Genomic DNA, 16,147 nt, shown 5'->3' on the forward strand with positions numbered 1-16,147 from the left:
GGCTCTGTTTTCCTTTAAAGAATTTTGCATTCACAAGCTGTGCCATCAATCAGTGGCTTCCTGCCTGACCTGTGAAAGACGGTAATTAAATTAGCCTAATTACCGTAATGAAGTGTCACAGTCTGCTGCCTTTACTATATGGAGTAAATTGAAAGAAAAATAGGCATCATTACTCATCAGCTGCTGTGGTCTTCAGAGGGGGGGGGGACGAAAAAAAAATCTGTCAGCTCCTCATCCTGTAAGTATCTGTCTTAGAGGAGAAATATAGCCTTTAACCTATTTTTATTTTCCATATGAGGCGTTTTTCATTAGCAGTTTGATTGGATTAATCTGTATCATTGGTGCATTTATGAAATGAAGATAAATCGCCTGATTTGAATTTGTTGTCCTCTATTTTTTCCTACGTGTTCAAGTTTACTCCTAATATCTCGGTTGGGGAAGAGTGCATTGGAAAAGTCCAGCAGTTAAAGCTCTGCTGAAGTGTAAGAGTTGATTACAGTTTGATAACTGCATTATTGATGCTTGTCTCGCAGACATAGCTAAAGCGTAGCCACAGTTTAATGTGATTTAAAGGCGAGCGGGGCCAACTAGACCAGCCCAGAGGGAGCACAGTTGTGGCCTTGCGGGACGCCAGAGGCGAAGAGAAAAATCAATGCCTGGGAGTCACCTCCATCACTTTAACTAGGCGCTACAGACGTGCATGCCCCTCTCAGGGCCTAATTTGTGAAATAAACTGAAGTGTGTGATTTCTGTTGGGATCCCCAGTGGCTTGAGTGGCCCATTTCTCTGAACCCAGCTCTGTTCTAATAACCCTTTTAGCAGAGAACGTACATAAGGCCACTTGTCAGACTCCCCGGTATTATCTGACCATAAAGCGTTGAGCAGACTCAGAGAAGCGGCCGCGCAGCCTTCGTTAGGGTAACAGCTCTACAAGTCCCCGGCTCCTGCTGTGCAGGTTGAAAGCATGTTTCAGTCCAATGGCATTCTGCAGTCAGGAACAACTACTTCTCTCTATAAATATTCATAATGATCTTCTCTTTAGCAATTTCACCACAGCTGAATGTCTTATTTCTTTTTTTGTATCTTAGGTTGTCTTAAGCAAGTTCATGCAAACCAAGGAAGTAAACAAAACTGTACAAAGAACTAAATTGAAATTTAGAAATTATCCGAGACACTAAACCCCGGCCATGAGGCCAGTCTCTCCATGCAGTAGATCTGTTCGTACTTATTGAAACATTGGACTTTATCTGCAGCAGAAGGTCAAATGTGAAACTTTAGGGTTGGACATTCATTTAGGATAGAAGTTTATCATTTGTTCCAGATGTTAATAAGTGTATACAATGTGTACAGAAGGACAGTTAAGTATCTGTGTGCTTTGGTTTGAACAGGAGCAGGAATGGCTGAAGTGACCTCGGATCAGCCAGGATCACCTGCAGCTGAACGTGTGCTGTACTCACACTGTGGGACAGAAACACTAAGAAAACTGCTTCTGGTTCTAAATACAGTTGAGCCCAAAATGATTCACATCTCTGACTGATTTAAACCTACCATTATCAGCAGCACAAAGTCAGCACCTCACCATAGAAACCACAGAGACTTTTTTTTATTTATTAGTTACAATTTAAAATATGTGATAATCATTCACAAGATGTTTACCTATTATTCTGATACTATTTGAATTATAGAATGTTTATGGTTATGGTTGCTGTAGTTTGCCTTGCAGCATATTTTTCAGCACTGCAATTCTTAAATGTCCTCACATATATTGACATTGACGATTAAAAGTTGGTAAGTTCTTTTATTTATGACCGAATAAACAAATAGTTCCTGATAGTTCTGCAGATTAGTAACACAAATTTCACTTTCTTATAACTACTAATTCAACTACTAACTACTAATAAACTAATTCAAACCGTTTTCTTCAACTCTCATCTGTCATTTGAATATCTGACCAACTTTCATAAGTCAACTAGCTTAAGAATGCAAACAGTGACACCAGGCATGAAGCCATTAGCTGTAGCAAGACATTCACTGCAAAAACACAAAGTCTTACCAAGTATTTTTGGTCTCGTTTCTTGTGCAAATATCTTAGCACACTTGAAATAAGATAAAACTAACTTACAAGTAACCTTTCAGCAAAAAATAGGAGCTTGTTTTAAGTCAATAATTCTTTAATAGTGATTAAAACGTACTAGTTCCATTGGCAGATTATTTCAGTTATAACCCTCGTCCTGGCTGTTTCACACTGACTTTGCCTGCGCTTTTACTTCTCGCTTTCCTGCTGTCTGACCGTCATATTTACTGCGCCGAGACCGCCGGAGGTTAAACCCTAACCAGGTCCAGAACATATATGTTTTTGCACCTGTCTTTTGAACGAGCTCTTCCCTCGTGCTCTCAGCCACGCTTCTTCTTGCTTGCTCTGTTTTGATGACGGCCACATTCCTACTTCAATGAATGGGTGGATGGATGTTGCTGAGAGAAAGCTGATTCTTTCTTTTACAAGATTTTATGGTCTCAGGTCATTGAGACTTGCAGGAATTTATTTATTTAAGATCCCACCACACGTTTCAGTTGTTTAGCATCTGATCTTTGGTCATTTCCACACCTTGACTCAAGCTTTTCTCCTTAAGCTTTTCATTTTATTACTGAGTTACCCAATTACAGACTAGCTTGTCTCAAGTTTAACAGTAAAACACTGAGATTCATGGTCAACCATTGTCAAGGTGATTACAAGCCAAGCCTGATCAGTAATTTTTGAAATATAATGTTGTGCATTCTTATATTTGTTCTTTGCTGGCAGAGTGTTTTCAGTGAGTATTCAGTCACAGTCTGACCTCAGAGGGAATTGTTGGGACGAGGGCCTTCTCAAACTTTTCTTAACACAAAACTAACAGACAAACATTTTTAGTTTGGTGGCAGAGCTGTTAGATCTACATGTTTTTCTGCTGTTTTTAAAGGCTGCAGTCTAGAAATAGAGACGTCCTTCTCTTTCCAACTCTACATTTCTTTCAGGGATATTTGTAGTTATCAGACAAGGCGATAAAAGGGAAATCTGCTTTTGCATTCCACCTCTTATTAAATTACCCATCGCCTGGTAAGACCATCTCAGTATCAGTCATGCCTCACTGAAATGGAAATTTGTTTCTTGCGGGGAAAAGGGAGCATTAAACAGTGCCCTTCATAATAAATGTAACCGGAATTGCAAATATGAGCAGTCATCAACTTTAAATGTTCTCTCTGGTGGCTGCTTTGTGGGGGTTGAGGAGCAAAGGTTTGGGAATGTGGCTGAGGACAGAAGTGGGTAAATGTAGCGAGTAATGCACTGCCTGAACAGACTCATGAAGCTGCTGTTTATGACCCATGAAAACGGTGTCATCCCTTGAATGGCAAAAAGATCTCCGTTACATGGAGGAACCAAAAACAACCAAAACACAGGGAAAATGTGCTCACGTTTGTAAGTTGGGTAATTATTTTGTGTGTTTTAGGATTCTTAGAAGAAATAAAAACAGAAGGTGTGCTACTGTGTCATGCTAGAAAAAAGTGTGGAAACAGGAAATTACTCCATCTTAATCAGTAGACTAGAACTCGAAGCATTTTATGAAACATAACTATAGCAGAAAGAGCAGAGATCTGAACTAGGTAAAATACTTCCTGATTATTATGATATTCTTATTCATCTTTGTGCTGCATAACAGAAGATCAGAGTTTGTACACTTATCCACCTCATCAAACCATTGCATGGGTAGATTTGCACCTCAAACTGGTTTCCAAGGAAACATCTTTCTGTGCTTTCACAGTTGATTTTGAGGAATAAGCAACAGCAGATTTTTATCGAACCAGTTGAAGTCTGATTGTAAAAGACCAGCACTTGGTGCTGAAAATTAGATTTTCCTCTGAAAGCTGAAGCAACAGGGAAACACATTCTGTTATATTGTCAGAGCAGTTTGTTAAAATTTGCTGTTGCTGGTTTATAATAACCTTAAGTTGCTGTTGCACTGTTTACTGCCATGTTTGAAGAGAAGTCATAAAGTGCTTTTTTCCCCTCTGAAGCACCATAAGAAACAAAGCGCATTTTGACAAACATCAAGTCCCACCGCTTATATGAAGTTTCCGTGTCATTTCTGATGCTGCCTGTGTATATATTTGAATGACAGTATTTCTTGCATAGAACCAGCTCACCAGATGTCTTCAATGTTTCTTTACCAATGATTTGTACTTGCATTTTCAACGTACCTGTTGCCATTCCATCTCCTCTCAACCAGTACCGTTTCTTAAACCATTACTCTTCTAATGAATTCTGAAGATGCAGTAAATCATTTGAAAATCCCTATGTGTAATTTAATTTTGTTGTAATTTTTATTTTAATTTATTCACTCTTAAAACTTTGACAGCTTGACAATGATCGAACTAAAATGTTTCTAAGCAACCTCTTGCTGACAGATGTCACTTTTTGGAGTCACAAAATTGCATTTCCTTCCAGTATAGTAGCTGATGGAAAATGATCTTTATCCTTGATTGTCAGCAGGTAGGAAATGAGAGAATGCGGCAGATCGTTATGTACCGTAACATGTTGGGACCAGAATGAAAAACAACATAAGGAAGTAGGTGGAATGACCAACACCCAGAAAGAGCCCTGACTGTGATAATGACTTGTATGATCAGATGTGCATTAAACCGTCTAAAAATGTTTAATATATATTTGACATATAAAATAGAAGTTATAAACACAGCTTGGTATAAAAAATGTATTTCCTGACTCTTCTGCAAGTATTTTGGGTAAGAAATGCAAATAAACAATAAATCACACACACACGCACATCCCCCCCACGCCCCAACACATATATATATATATATATATATACACACAGCAGGACAAGTTCCTTTGTTTTTGTTGTACACTGAATAAATGTGTGTTTAAGATCAAAAGATGAGCATGAAATAAGAGTTCTGAATGTCAGCTTTTACTTCCTGATTTTTACATGTAGGCGTTCAGTAGATTAGCATATTTCACCATTTGAGTTACACCACAGCATTGTTAGGTGAGCAGATTTAAAAGAACAAATAATCTTAAAGTGAATAGTATTTAATATTTGGTGGCATAACCCTTGTTTGTAATGACTGGCTCAAGCCTGTGAGCCATTGTTATCCCCAAACTGTTGCATTCTTCATTTGTGATGCTATTCCAGGCTCTTACCACAGATTCTTTCAGTTGTTTTGTTGTTTTGGGGGATTTCTCCCTTTAGTCTCCTCTTCAGGAGGTGAAAGGCATTCTATGGGTTGATGTCAGGTGACTGACTTGTTCAGTCTAAAACATTTCACTTTTTTCCCTGATGAAGTCCTTATGTGTGTTTTGGGTCACTGACCTGCTGCATGATAAATTCCTCCCGATTACGTGGGAGGCATTTCTCTGTAAATTGTTTATGTACACTTCTGAATTCATTCTGCTGCTACCATCATCACTTACTGTATATCATTAATAAAAATGAATGAGCCTGTTCAGAAACAGCCATGACATTACCTCCACCATGCTTCACAGATGAGCTTGTGTGCTTCAGCTCAAAAGCAGTTCTTTTCTTTCTCCACACTTTGGCCTTTCCCTCACTTTGGTAGAGATTCATCTTGGTCTCATCAGTCCATGAGATTTTGTTCCAGAACTTTTGTGTCTCATCGCTATACTTCTTTGCAAATTGCAATCTGGTCTTGTGATTCTTACTACTGATGAGTGGTTTGCCTCTATATTTCTGCTCTCAGAGTCTTCAAACAGTGTATTGCGATACCTTCACCCTGCACAGTGGGGTTGTTGTTGATGTCACTACTGATGCTTTGGGATTTTTCTTCACAGCTCTCACCATATTTCTGTCATCAGCTGCTGCTGTTTTCCTTGGCCGACAATACTTATTTGCAATACTTAAAGGTCTTTCACAGTGGACATCCACCTAAGATGAAAATTTCAGACTCTCCATGATTTCTAAGTGGGAGAACTTGCAAAGTCTCAGAGTATTCAAATACTTATTTTCCTCACTGTATAATATGGAGACATATTTCTGAAATACTTCAAATATTTCAAGATGAGAATTTAATCAAAGAGGAAATATCTACCAAAGTGATGGATATTTATTAGATAGTACAATAATATAAGTGTTCATGTTCATAAAAAATGCAATTTAAATCCTACAATTAATGTAAAAATTTTTATTTTACACCATGCATGCAAAAGCTGAATATGTGTCACTGTGATTTTTTAATACTATAAACTCTTTGAATTTAGTGTTATTTATAAATTGTTCCAAACTTTTAGTTAGCATTAGTTATTATTTAACTGGAGTAGTACTAGCAATAGTTCAATTATTATTATGCATATTGGATTTTAAATAAACATTTTATAGCTCCTTTTGTAAGTAATTTAGTTTTTTAGCTGCTAAAGCCAGGATTACCCAGCAGCTCTCCAGAGCTCAGCTGCTGCTCAGGTTTTCTGTTCTGGACTGGATTTATTAAACTGTTGGCCAGTAAAGGTTAGAGGGGTCCATGCAGCACTGCTTCTTCTGCATGCACATTTTGCAGTGTAAGACACTGACACAAATAAACACAATGGAAGCAGAAAACATGATAAGAAAGCAAGTCGCACTAATTAACTGCTAATTCTTCTGAGGACTGTACGGCCTTGATAAAGGCAGGGAAGCTTACTGAAGTGCACACTGTGTTATATATTATGATTCCTTTACAGCTGAATTTTAATCCAAGTTTCTGAAGATTTACTGGGGTGGATGTGTGTGTGGGGGGGTTGCAGGGGTGTGTGTGTGTGTTTTCGGCCGGTTCTGTTAGCCGTGTTGGAGCAGCAGTCATGGGTTTGGCTGTCCTGGTCTTTGATGCCACCTAGAGCCCAGGCTGAGCTCTCTTTCTCTCTTTGTGCATCACAGAACAGGAACAACTCTCTGCAAGTGCCCTTTAAAGTGTCTACCTCCAATGAAAGATGTGGCATTTCATTATCATATATGTATGTGTTAGTGCCAGCGGCTGTGGCAGCCTATAGGAATGTGCTGCCCTCCTCCTCTCTCTGCTCTGCTCGTCTCCTCTCCTTTATCTCCTCAGAGGGATGGAGATATCCCACAATGTCACAGCCCATCAGCAGCTGCAGGCTCTTCAGAGAGGCAGCGTCTCTCGCGCCTTTTCCCCAGAACGCATATCTCTGTAGTACGGGCTACTGATGCACAACTCAGCGCCTTAACTGTGCTGTAGCAGGAGGAGGCAGAGCGCTGCTGCTTCAAGTCAGCTGTTTCCCTGGATGAGCCGCTCTGGCTGCGCCAGGCGCCTAACACTCACACCCATGAAGAACGGCAAGCTTCAGACCAGCAATTATATCAGGTCTCTTGAAAATCATTAGATTTGTTATTCACCGTTGATGTGATGACAGTCTGCCTGATTGCAGAGGTTAAACAGGTTGTTTTAAAAAAGACAGCAAATTACAGAGAGAAACTGTGAAGACCAAATACTTCTTTTTAGAAACTTGTTTTTTTTTTATTATGGGTCTTCTGAGTTTTTTATTTGCCTTAATAAGAGTGAAAATAAGTAATATATTTTTGTAAAAATAAATGAATCCAAAATTGTGATGCTGTGTTAAACAGCAGTAGAGGGAGCCGGGATCCTTCTAGACCGCAGGTCGTCCTTATTCTGCACAATTAAACAGGCTGCAGGAACTTAACACCTTACATGATTAACCATGAAGACTTCTGTAGCCAAAGTAGGGATGCACCCATATGAAGATGTGGGCCATCTTCTATTAATATCTGACATTAATATTGCTGTTCTGGCCAATAGCCGAGTTACCAATGTGTGTGCGTGCGTGTGTGTGTGTGTGTGTGTATATATATATATATATATATATATATATATATACACCTCACTACACATCTGCTTCTCTTTTCCATTAAACTACCCAAAATCCTTTGCTGCATCACTACCACTGTGACATGGCCCCTCCATAATAAATAAACATTGGGTCTTGTTATCAACCCCGTTTCATCAGCCAATACTGATGTTGGTACCAATATATAGTACATCCCTAAGCTAAACTAAGAATCAAATGTTGCCATCAATTGTCTGAACTTTGGCCCAAACTAGACAGAATTCTATTCATTTGGTAAACATTTGAAATAAACATTTGATGTTTTGCAGTTTTACTGTAATTTTCTTCTATAATGAGCCACATTCACCCAGTTGCTCTCACAAATGTACATACACACACCCATACACATCTTTGTTGTGCGCACCTTGAATAGAATCCACAACCTTCCAACTCTAGATGATTTAGTAAATCCACTGCTTTACATTATTGCTACAGAAACGGGTTCCTCAAGTCTTTTCATTCTGGCTTCATCTGTTTAATAACCACAATGTGGAATCTGTAGTGTGCTTCAGGATAGATTTAATAATATTAGATGGTGGTAAAGACCAGATCATTCTATCATGTCTTTATACATAGCACCCTAGAGCTGACACTGTGTTTATATTATTGCTCTGTCAGGACAGATATTGATATTGTTGTCTTATAAAGTGAAAATCTCTGAATGTGATTTGAACAAGAGTGAAAAGAAGCTTCTTAGAAGAAAGGCACTCACTTACTACACAAATATCTGCAGCTCTTCCAGAACGTATAATAGTTTGATGAACACTAGGAATTAGTTTCCAGGTTCCAAACAACCAGGTTCATAGTTAGACTTGTGTTTTTTACTGCTGACGAGCTAGACTTTTCTTTCTTCAAAGATTGGACTAAACCAAACAAGACGCTGCCACAAATAGGTATCTTTTGACTTGAGAAGTGCAGCATTAAGGAACTTCACCTGTGCTGTGTCTGTGGTAACAACGTCTGGCTGTTTCCATATGCTCTGATAATGCTGTCAGAGTAGAGACTATGTATATCTTGTGCCCTCAAACAGCAAGTACTCCTACTCAGAAAGCTTTTCATACTTGCTGGATGATGGCTGCATTTAAAATATAATTGCTCATCTTCTTCATCTTTTGCACCATTCAGATAAGCATGTTACAGAGGCAATTTCTGCAGAGCCGCCATAAAAGCCTAACCAGAAGTATAGAAAGGTAAACAGTGGGCTTTATCTGGATGCAATTTTCAGATGCGGTTTCTCTTTCAGCCTGGTGCTTTACTGAGATTCGAAGAGACACAAAGATTAGGACTGTGTGACTCTTCATTCCCAGACAGGAGGGTGGGAGTGGAGGTAGGGGATAGAAGGTGGGGGGTGCGGGGTGGGGGTTCTGTAGGCAGCCAGACAGCAGGATAATACCAGCACCAGTGAAGCAGTGCAGCGTTGACACTCGCCTGCTTTCCCTCAGGCACAGGCAGGAATGATAGGTGGCTGAGGGGTTGGAGTGGCAAGGATAAAGAGCACATGAGAAATCCAGCGAAGGCCCTCAGGGGCCACACGAACCTCCGTCACTCTTCCCCCAGGGACACCCACTAAATCAGAACAGAAGGAGGCATGGGAGGCACTTCTCTGGGTTTATGAGGTAGTTAGCATGGCTTAGCCCCTCCTCTCCTCTTGTTTCCCATTTAAGAAGTGACTGGCCCTCTGATAATGAATGGCACCACAGGTAATTGGAAAATTGGCAGACTTGTCTGGGAGATTTGGTAGATGGCACAAGCATATACGATGGGGGAGTTCACGATGCGTCATCCTGCACTCAGATTTATATCGGCCCCACGGACCGACACCACAAAGCAACAGAGTTCAGGAAAAAATGGCACATTTTTCTTGAGGGAGGCCGCATATCAAGACTGTTCCAGAAGCACCGCCAAGGTTCTTTTAGTAAGAGAAGATTTACAGGCCAGTCTTTGCATTCACTCTAACACTAGTTTACGGGTTCTAGACGTGCTCTTAGAACCCTGCTGGCAGAAAATATGACGGGCACCGTTTTTCTCATCTTTATCTGCAATATGCCTACTGATCAACTTAAAACTGGAACAACACTGTTATATTATGAAACTACTGTATGTGCTATGATGTTTGAAAGTTGCTTGAATATATTAGTGTCATTCACTAATTAAACTAAATAAGCTTGCTGACAAAGCAGAAGTTAATTTTTTTTTATTGTCATTGTCCACCTCCTACTAAGCCTGTCGCAATAAGCAATTAATTAATTATGAGTTTGATCATTTCCATTCTGATGATTAATATTTTTTGAAGCGCAATTTTGTTTACAGTGAGATCATAATCCATTTTATTTATGGTGTGTACTTTTTCTTTCTTTTATTTTTCCCTTTTTTATTTCTGGGACAATTTACCAATACCCAATAAAAGTTGTCATCAATGAGTGCAGCAGGAGGTAATTATACCAAAGTCTCCAGATTGATATTATGTTTTGTTATGAGAGTTTGTTATATAGTCTCCAAGAAATAGAGTGGCATGTGACCAATAATGTGTTTTCTATTAAATTCCTAAAGTGTCTGTTTCCATTAGCTGTTACCAGCTGCTAGATTCTGACCTAAAGCAATAGATCTCAGATTAACACCATGTGGTCAGGTTTACTCCTCTTATGTTTCTAATATGATTAATCCACTTCCTGCGTTTGGAGCGCTCTCTGGTTCACTTGGTGTTCATATATGCATTCTAACTGCACCAGAGTTCACTTCAACTGAACCCAGACCAAAGTTTGTAGGAGAACCAGAGTTAATTTTTTTGGTCCGCATCAGAGTTCGACTACACATTCACAGTTTCCCAAACAAACCAGACTTTCTAGACAAACCGCCCAGAGTTGGATTCAAGTGGACCGAACAGGGCTGGTGTGAATGCACCCATAGAATCACAAGCTAAGGTAACTGAAGAATTTCCCAAATCTCATACAGTATTTGGGAGATGTCTGTTTGTTAAAGATTAATTATTTGAAAACTTGTGAGCAGAAAAGAGACAAGCATTCTATATTTAAATAGTAAGTCAATGGAAATCAGAATCATGATCTGCTGTTGGTAAATAACTCTGAAATGTGTCTGACAAAAGGCTTTCTTTAACATAATGAGGACATGAAAGGGATGCAATAAACACCATTATAGGACATTTAACATTCAGTATATTTTTATTCACACTTCACAGCACGATTAAATAAAATGTGAAATTTCAGAGAAGTGTCTTTATATGTAAGTAGAACAAAACTACTCATGGGAGTCAGGCTCTCCTTGACTGACAGAAAATTAGGCCCCAACTATTGTCTGCTCTCGTCTAGCTGCCGGCGATTCATAGGGCGCCGTGGGCTGCAGATCCTAACCTGGTGATCACACATTCTGGTGTGTAGATGTGTCTATTAACCTCTGGAGGGGGGGTAATTGTATCTGTCAGAGCTGTTTAATCACCGCTGCAGCTCTGTCACTTTCACTTTGGCTGCTTTTCTAAATCAGCTGGCTCCTGCTCTCTCCATTTCACATTCTTCTTTGTTGCATTTAAAACTCACATTTACATTTACAGTGTCACCATCTGGATGCACTAGCCAAGCACATCACTGTGAGGTAATTCACCTGCAAACCAATCAACAGATAATACTGACGATCAATTATTGTAAAATAAACCTCTCTGGCCCATCAATTAACTGCTGTGGCCAGTGGATGTTTCACTGGGTGACGACTACATATGGAGTGATTATATACTATAAACATGCATGGCCATAATGCTTTTTTAGATTGTTACAAAGATAGATCATTTAGTTACCAAAAAAGACTGTTGTAAGGAAAACATGCAAAACAACCTCTGTCTGCTTACTAAAACCATCATAAAGGAAGGATTGAGTTCTTATGATCAAGAACTCTGATAGTGATGGACTCAGACCTGAACCTACAGTCACATAAAGACAGTTACAAAGTCTGCCTTCTATCACTTGAAGAGCATTTACAGGACTAGAGGACTAATGTCTCAGTGAGATCTTTCATAATTGGTTACTGTATTAAGTTTTATTGTGTAAAGCACTCTGAGTGGCCTTGTTCCTGAAATGTGCCATACAAATAAACTTGCCTTATATGTTACAAAGGGACCGAGCTTTGGAGGGAAAGTGGGGGAAGATTCCGAAAGTGAACCTGAAGCACCAAAGACAATGTGTGTTTGTGTAAAACACTTCTTGAAACGGATTATGAAACAAGCTTTAGGAACACAAGCCTGATAGACAGGATCCACCCCATAGCTAAAGCTGTCACCATGGCAACATGATCAACAGTTCCACCACACAATTCACTGCTGTTGCCCAATGCTCCATCTAAACCAGGGGTGTCAAACTCCAGTCCTCAAGGGCCGGTGTGCTGCAACTTTTAGATGTGCCTCTGCTGCACCACCTGAATAGAATAATTAGGTCATTAAGGCTCTGGAGAACTGATCTACACAAGGAGGAGGTAATTAAGCCATTTCATTCCAGTGTTTTGTACCTGTGGCACATCTAAGAACTGCAGGACAGCGGCCCTTGAGGACTGGAGTTTGACACCTGTGATCTAAACGTTTCCTCTGTCTGGTTGGACCTTCAGTAATTATTTGCAGCACTCATTTTTTCCTCAGTGTCTGAATCAAAGCTGCCTGCAGGTACTGCGAAAAAAAAACCCAGTTCAGTTCAGCTCTTTGTGTTTCACACAAGCCCCAGTCAGCCGCAGTGGATGAGCTGGGGGAGTCCCCGTGTCCTCTGGAGGTCACAGCACCATGCAGTCTGCTGCCCACAGGAGCAGCAGACTGCATGCTGACTGACTGCAGTTGGCTGGCTTTTTCTTCCACAGAACATTTTTTACCAGGTGCCACAATAAACTGAACTTTACTGCATTGTTTTACAATCAGGATCAACTTGCAGTTGACTGAATTTGTGTATATGTGTGGATTAAAATGAGTGTATTTAATTTGTTTCTTGTTTAGTAAATCGCCTTGAGACACCATTCGTTCCGAGTCTGCACCATATAGATAAACTAAATTGAAATTGAATTGAACCACTGCATGGGTCACTGATACCAAGTATTCTGGGGACAGTCGTCAGAAGAAAAGGACTCGCTTTTGCACATCAGAGTAGCAACGCTCTTCTTTTGAACTAGAACTGTTTTCACAAGCAGCCATGCATCACTGTGGCAAATTACAGGCCGGGCCTTTTCCCTCAGAGAGTCGATCTGTCAAAACTCAAAGCTTTTGCTTTGCTCACAGTAAACAATTTTCTGCATTTTCTGCTTTTATAGATTTAACTAACTCTGTTTTATTATTGTCTGGCTGTTGAGTCATACACTGATAGCTGAAGTCCTAAATATTTACTGGAAAAGTATTTACAATGTAAGTAATAATATGGAAAATCAGGTTAGTTGGAGCCAATCTTTGGAAAGGTGGCAGCAGGATGTTATGTGGATTCAGGATAACAAGAAGTGGGGCAAACTTTCTTTGACAACTCAAGTACAAGAAATCCTTCCCTCACATAATAACAGTAATCTGTTCCCCAAACGTTTCCATTTTAGAAAATAAACTGAAATATTTTTAATTGAGTATGTCTTAAATAATAGTTGTTATAAGACCCTTCAATAAATTAAAATATTGAAAAATTCATTATTTTACCAACTCAGTTCACACAGTGAAACACATAATGTACAGTAGTTCCAGACGGATAGTTTCAAGCCTTTATTACTGTTAATTATGATTCTCTGCTTACAGCTAATTACCACATTTAGGATTAGAATATTACATCTGGCCAATAAAGAAAAACAATTTTGCAATTTTGCTTAATGAAAAGAATCTTTAGTACCTGCTTAAGTGTTGATATTTTTAAAAGGTACTTTCAGTCTGGCAAACAAGCCTCACTGGAATGGGGATTCTGATCTTATTAGGCTCTTATTATGCATTTTAATGACTTTTTAAGGTTTTTGTGGCACCAGTGTCCTTTATTTCCTGTAATCAGACAGGAACTGGGTCCCAAAGGTTGGGAATTGGACCCTCCACTGCTGCGTGGAGCTCTGTGTTTACGGCCCACCTGCTCTACCCCTACGCCACGCGACGCCCAGCATTCATTTTGTGGTTATTGCCAGAGAATGTTTTCTCTGAAGGACCTAACGTGTGTTGCGATGTCTCTGCAGGAGGACGAAGAGCAGCCACAGGAGGATGACTCTGTCAAACAGGAAGCAGCAGCGCCGGACAGTCCAAACTGATCCCGGGTCAGACGCTCCCCACCTTCACATTCAGCCTTCGCCTTTTGTGTTCACACTGCAGCACGTGAACTTTTTACTAGCCTCCCAAAGTTTCCACTCAGCCATGTCAGTTAGCTTCTGCTCCTCAACATTTAGTATTCCTGAAGAAAACTAGATGAGCTGTGATTGTTTTTGTATGTTTCCTGGAGTTTGTACTTCTTATTGATAGAGCTGCACAGATGGGCTAGTTAAAGTCCTCTTCTGGAGGAGCGTCTGAAGGAAGTGAGCCAGCAGAGCACAAACAGCAGAGTTACTCCCATTATATCAGACAGACACCTGCAGCAGTTCCACCTCTTTCCAAGCAGTCTATTTTCATAGTTTAGTGATGTGTGTTCCTGCAGAGTGACCCGTTTACAGAACGAAGTGCTAGCACAGCATGGCAAAACTTTCTTCATATGCATTTCTTTTGACGTTTGACTTGATGATTTTTATCCTCTTATTTTATTCATAAATTCTTCTTCCTTCCTTTTCATGTACTGGCTTCTCTTGTCACCTGTAACACTAATCTGGAATCTTACTTGTGTACACACTTTTTAAAAATTTTTTATTAATGAACTATTAAAAAGTAAAACTAGCCAGCAGTCTGAGCTGCCTGTGGTCTGAGGGTCAGACTTGCTTCATGTTTGATCACCATCTCACATTCACGTTGTGCAGCTGAATGTTTTCCAGCAGCAGTGGTCAGACCTCAGATCACTTCCTCTTTCTACAGTGTTTTTCAACTAATGCAAAGGGAATCAGAAATGAAGAGTTTATTTTCAAGACTGTTATCCTCATTATGTCCTTCAGTCTGACCAGAGCCACTGTCCAACTGAAAACCTGTCAGAACTTCAGTCCTTTAAAGTGCCAATGGATTTGATGGGAGAAATGTTTTCTTATATATAATAGATACCAATGCAAAATAAATATATGAAACTATAAATTGTTTAGTTTTCTGATTTTTTCACTTGGAAGAGCTCTACTGTGTAAAGGTTGTGGACACAGCAGGAAACAGAAAGAGAAAGAGAGAGAACATATTAGGAGAGTTTGATAGTGTGTGTAGGACAGTATGATGAGATCATGGCCTAATCCACTGAATCTTCCACAATGGCTAAAATAATTTGGCTAAGATCATGCAGACCCAGTCATTTTTCATTTAGACACAATAACAAGTGCAGTGTGTAGGAATTATTGTATTTTTTAAATTGTGGAATATGTCCTGCATTGAATTTCCACAACAAAATGAGAGTGCTAGTCCTTTTTTCTTGTCATTTCGTTGAAAGATAAATTCATTTGTTTTCATGATTTCCCACAAACATCAGCATCCAGTAAAAGAAAATGGATCCATCCTGTTTTTGCAAATGTTTTCCTTTAATTTAAAGCCCAATTAAAATGACAGCAGATTTCATATAACAGATATTTAACAAAAAATATTTATTTTTTTGTTATTCTCTACAGATGATGTAACATTTGCAGCTGAGTTTTACTTTGCTGGCCTGAGGGTGAAAACGTCTCTGGTTGCAGAGCTGTGGCCAAAGCAAGCTAATGCTAACGTCACACCAAATAAGGAAGAAGCAGAAAACTGACCTTTCTGCCAAAGAACTACACTGAATTTAACTAGTGCAGCATAATAAACAGCATCTCTGTGGAGCAGACCACTGCTATGACAACATGATGAAGTTATTAATATGTGAAAAGGTAAAACCTGTTAAAAATCTTATTTTTCTTTGTGAATCTTGAATTCTGCACAGCAGAACTTGTTCTACATCCCTTCTGTCTCTTTCGCAGCAACAACCAGACTGATCAACAGTCACATAGAGAATATGTTTTATCTACCTAAGCTAATTAAATAACAGCAGCGTAATTACAGATAAAAGTGACTCATTTAAAAACTCTCACCATGCCTGTCAATAATGAAGGTCATCTAGGATTTAATAGAAAAGAAGACGGATGGGAAACTAGCCAATCTGACTCCTCCTACAT

The 16,147-nt window shown here is 39.4% G+C and overlaps 1 protein-coding gene across 1 annotated transcript in view; it reads left to right on the top strand.

Moving 5' to 3' along the window:
- Positions 1–15,107, top strand: part of phf14 (PHD finger protein 14) — an 80,588-nt gene extending 65,481 nt beyond the window's left edge. Inside the window, exon 18 of the mRNA XM_032580336.1 lies at positions 14,078–15,107. Coding sequence (XP_032436227.1) covers positions 14,078–14,149 — 72 coding nt within the window. The 3' untranslated portion in view covers positions 14,150–15,107. The remainder of the gene's footprint in view (positions 1–14,077) is intronic.
- The last annotated feature ends 1,040 nt before the right edge of the window (positions 15,108–16,147 follow it).

The sequence above is a fragment of the Xiphophorus hellerii genome, chromosome 13 (genome assembly GCF_003331165.1).
Source record: "Xiphophorus hellerii strain 12219 chromosome 13, Xiphophorus_hellerii-4.1, whole genome shotgun sequence".
NCBI lineage: Eukaryota > Metazoa > Chordata > Actinopteri > Cyprinodontiformes > Poeciliidae > Xiphophorus > Xiphophorus hellerii.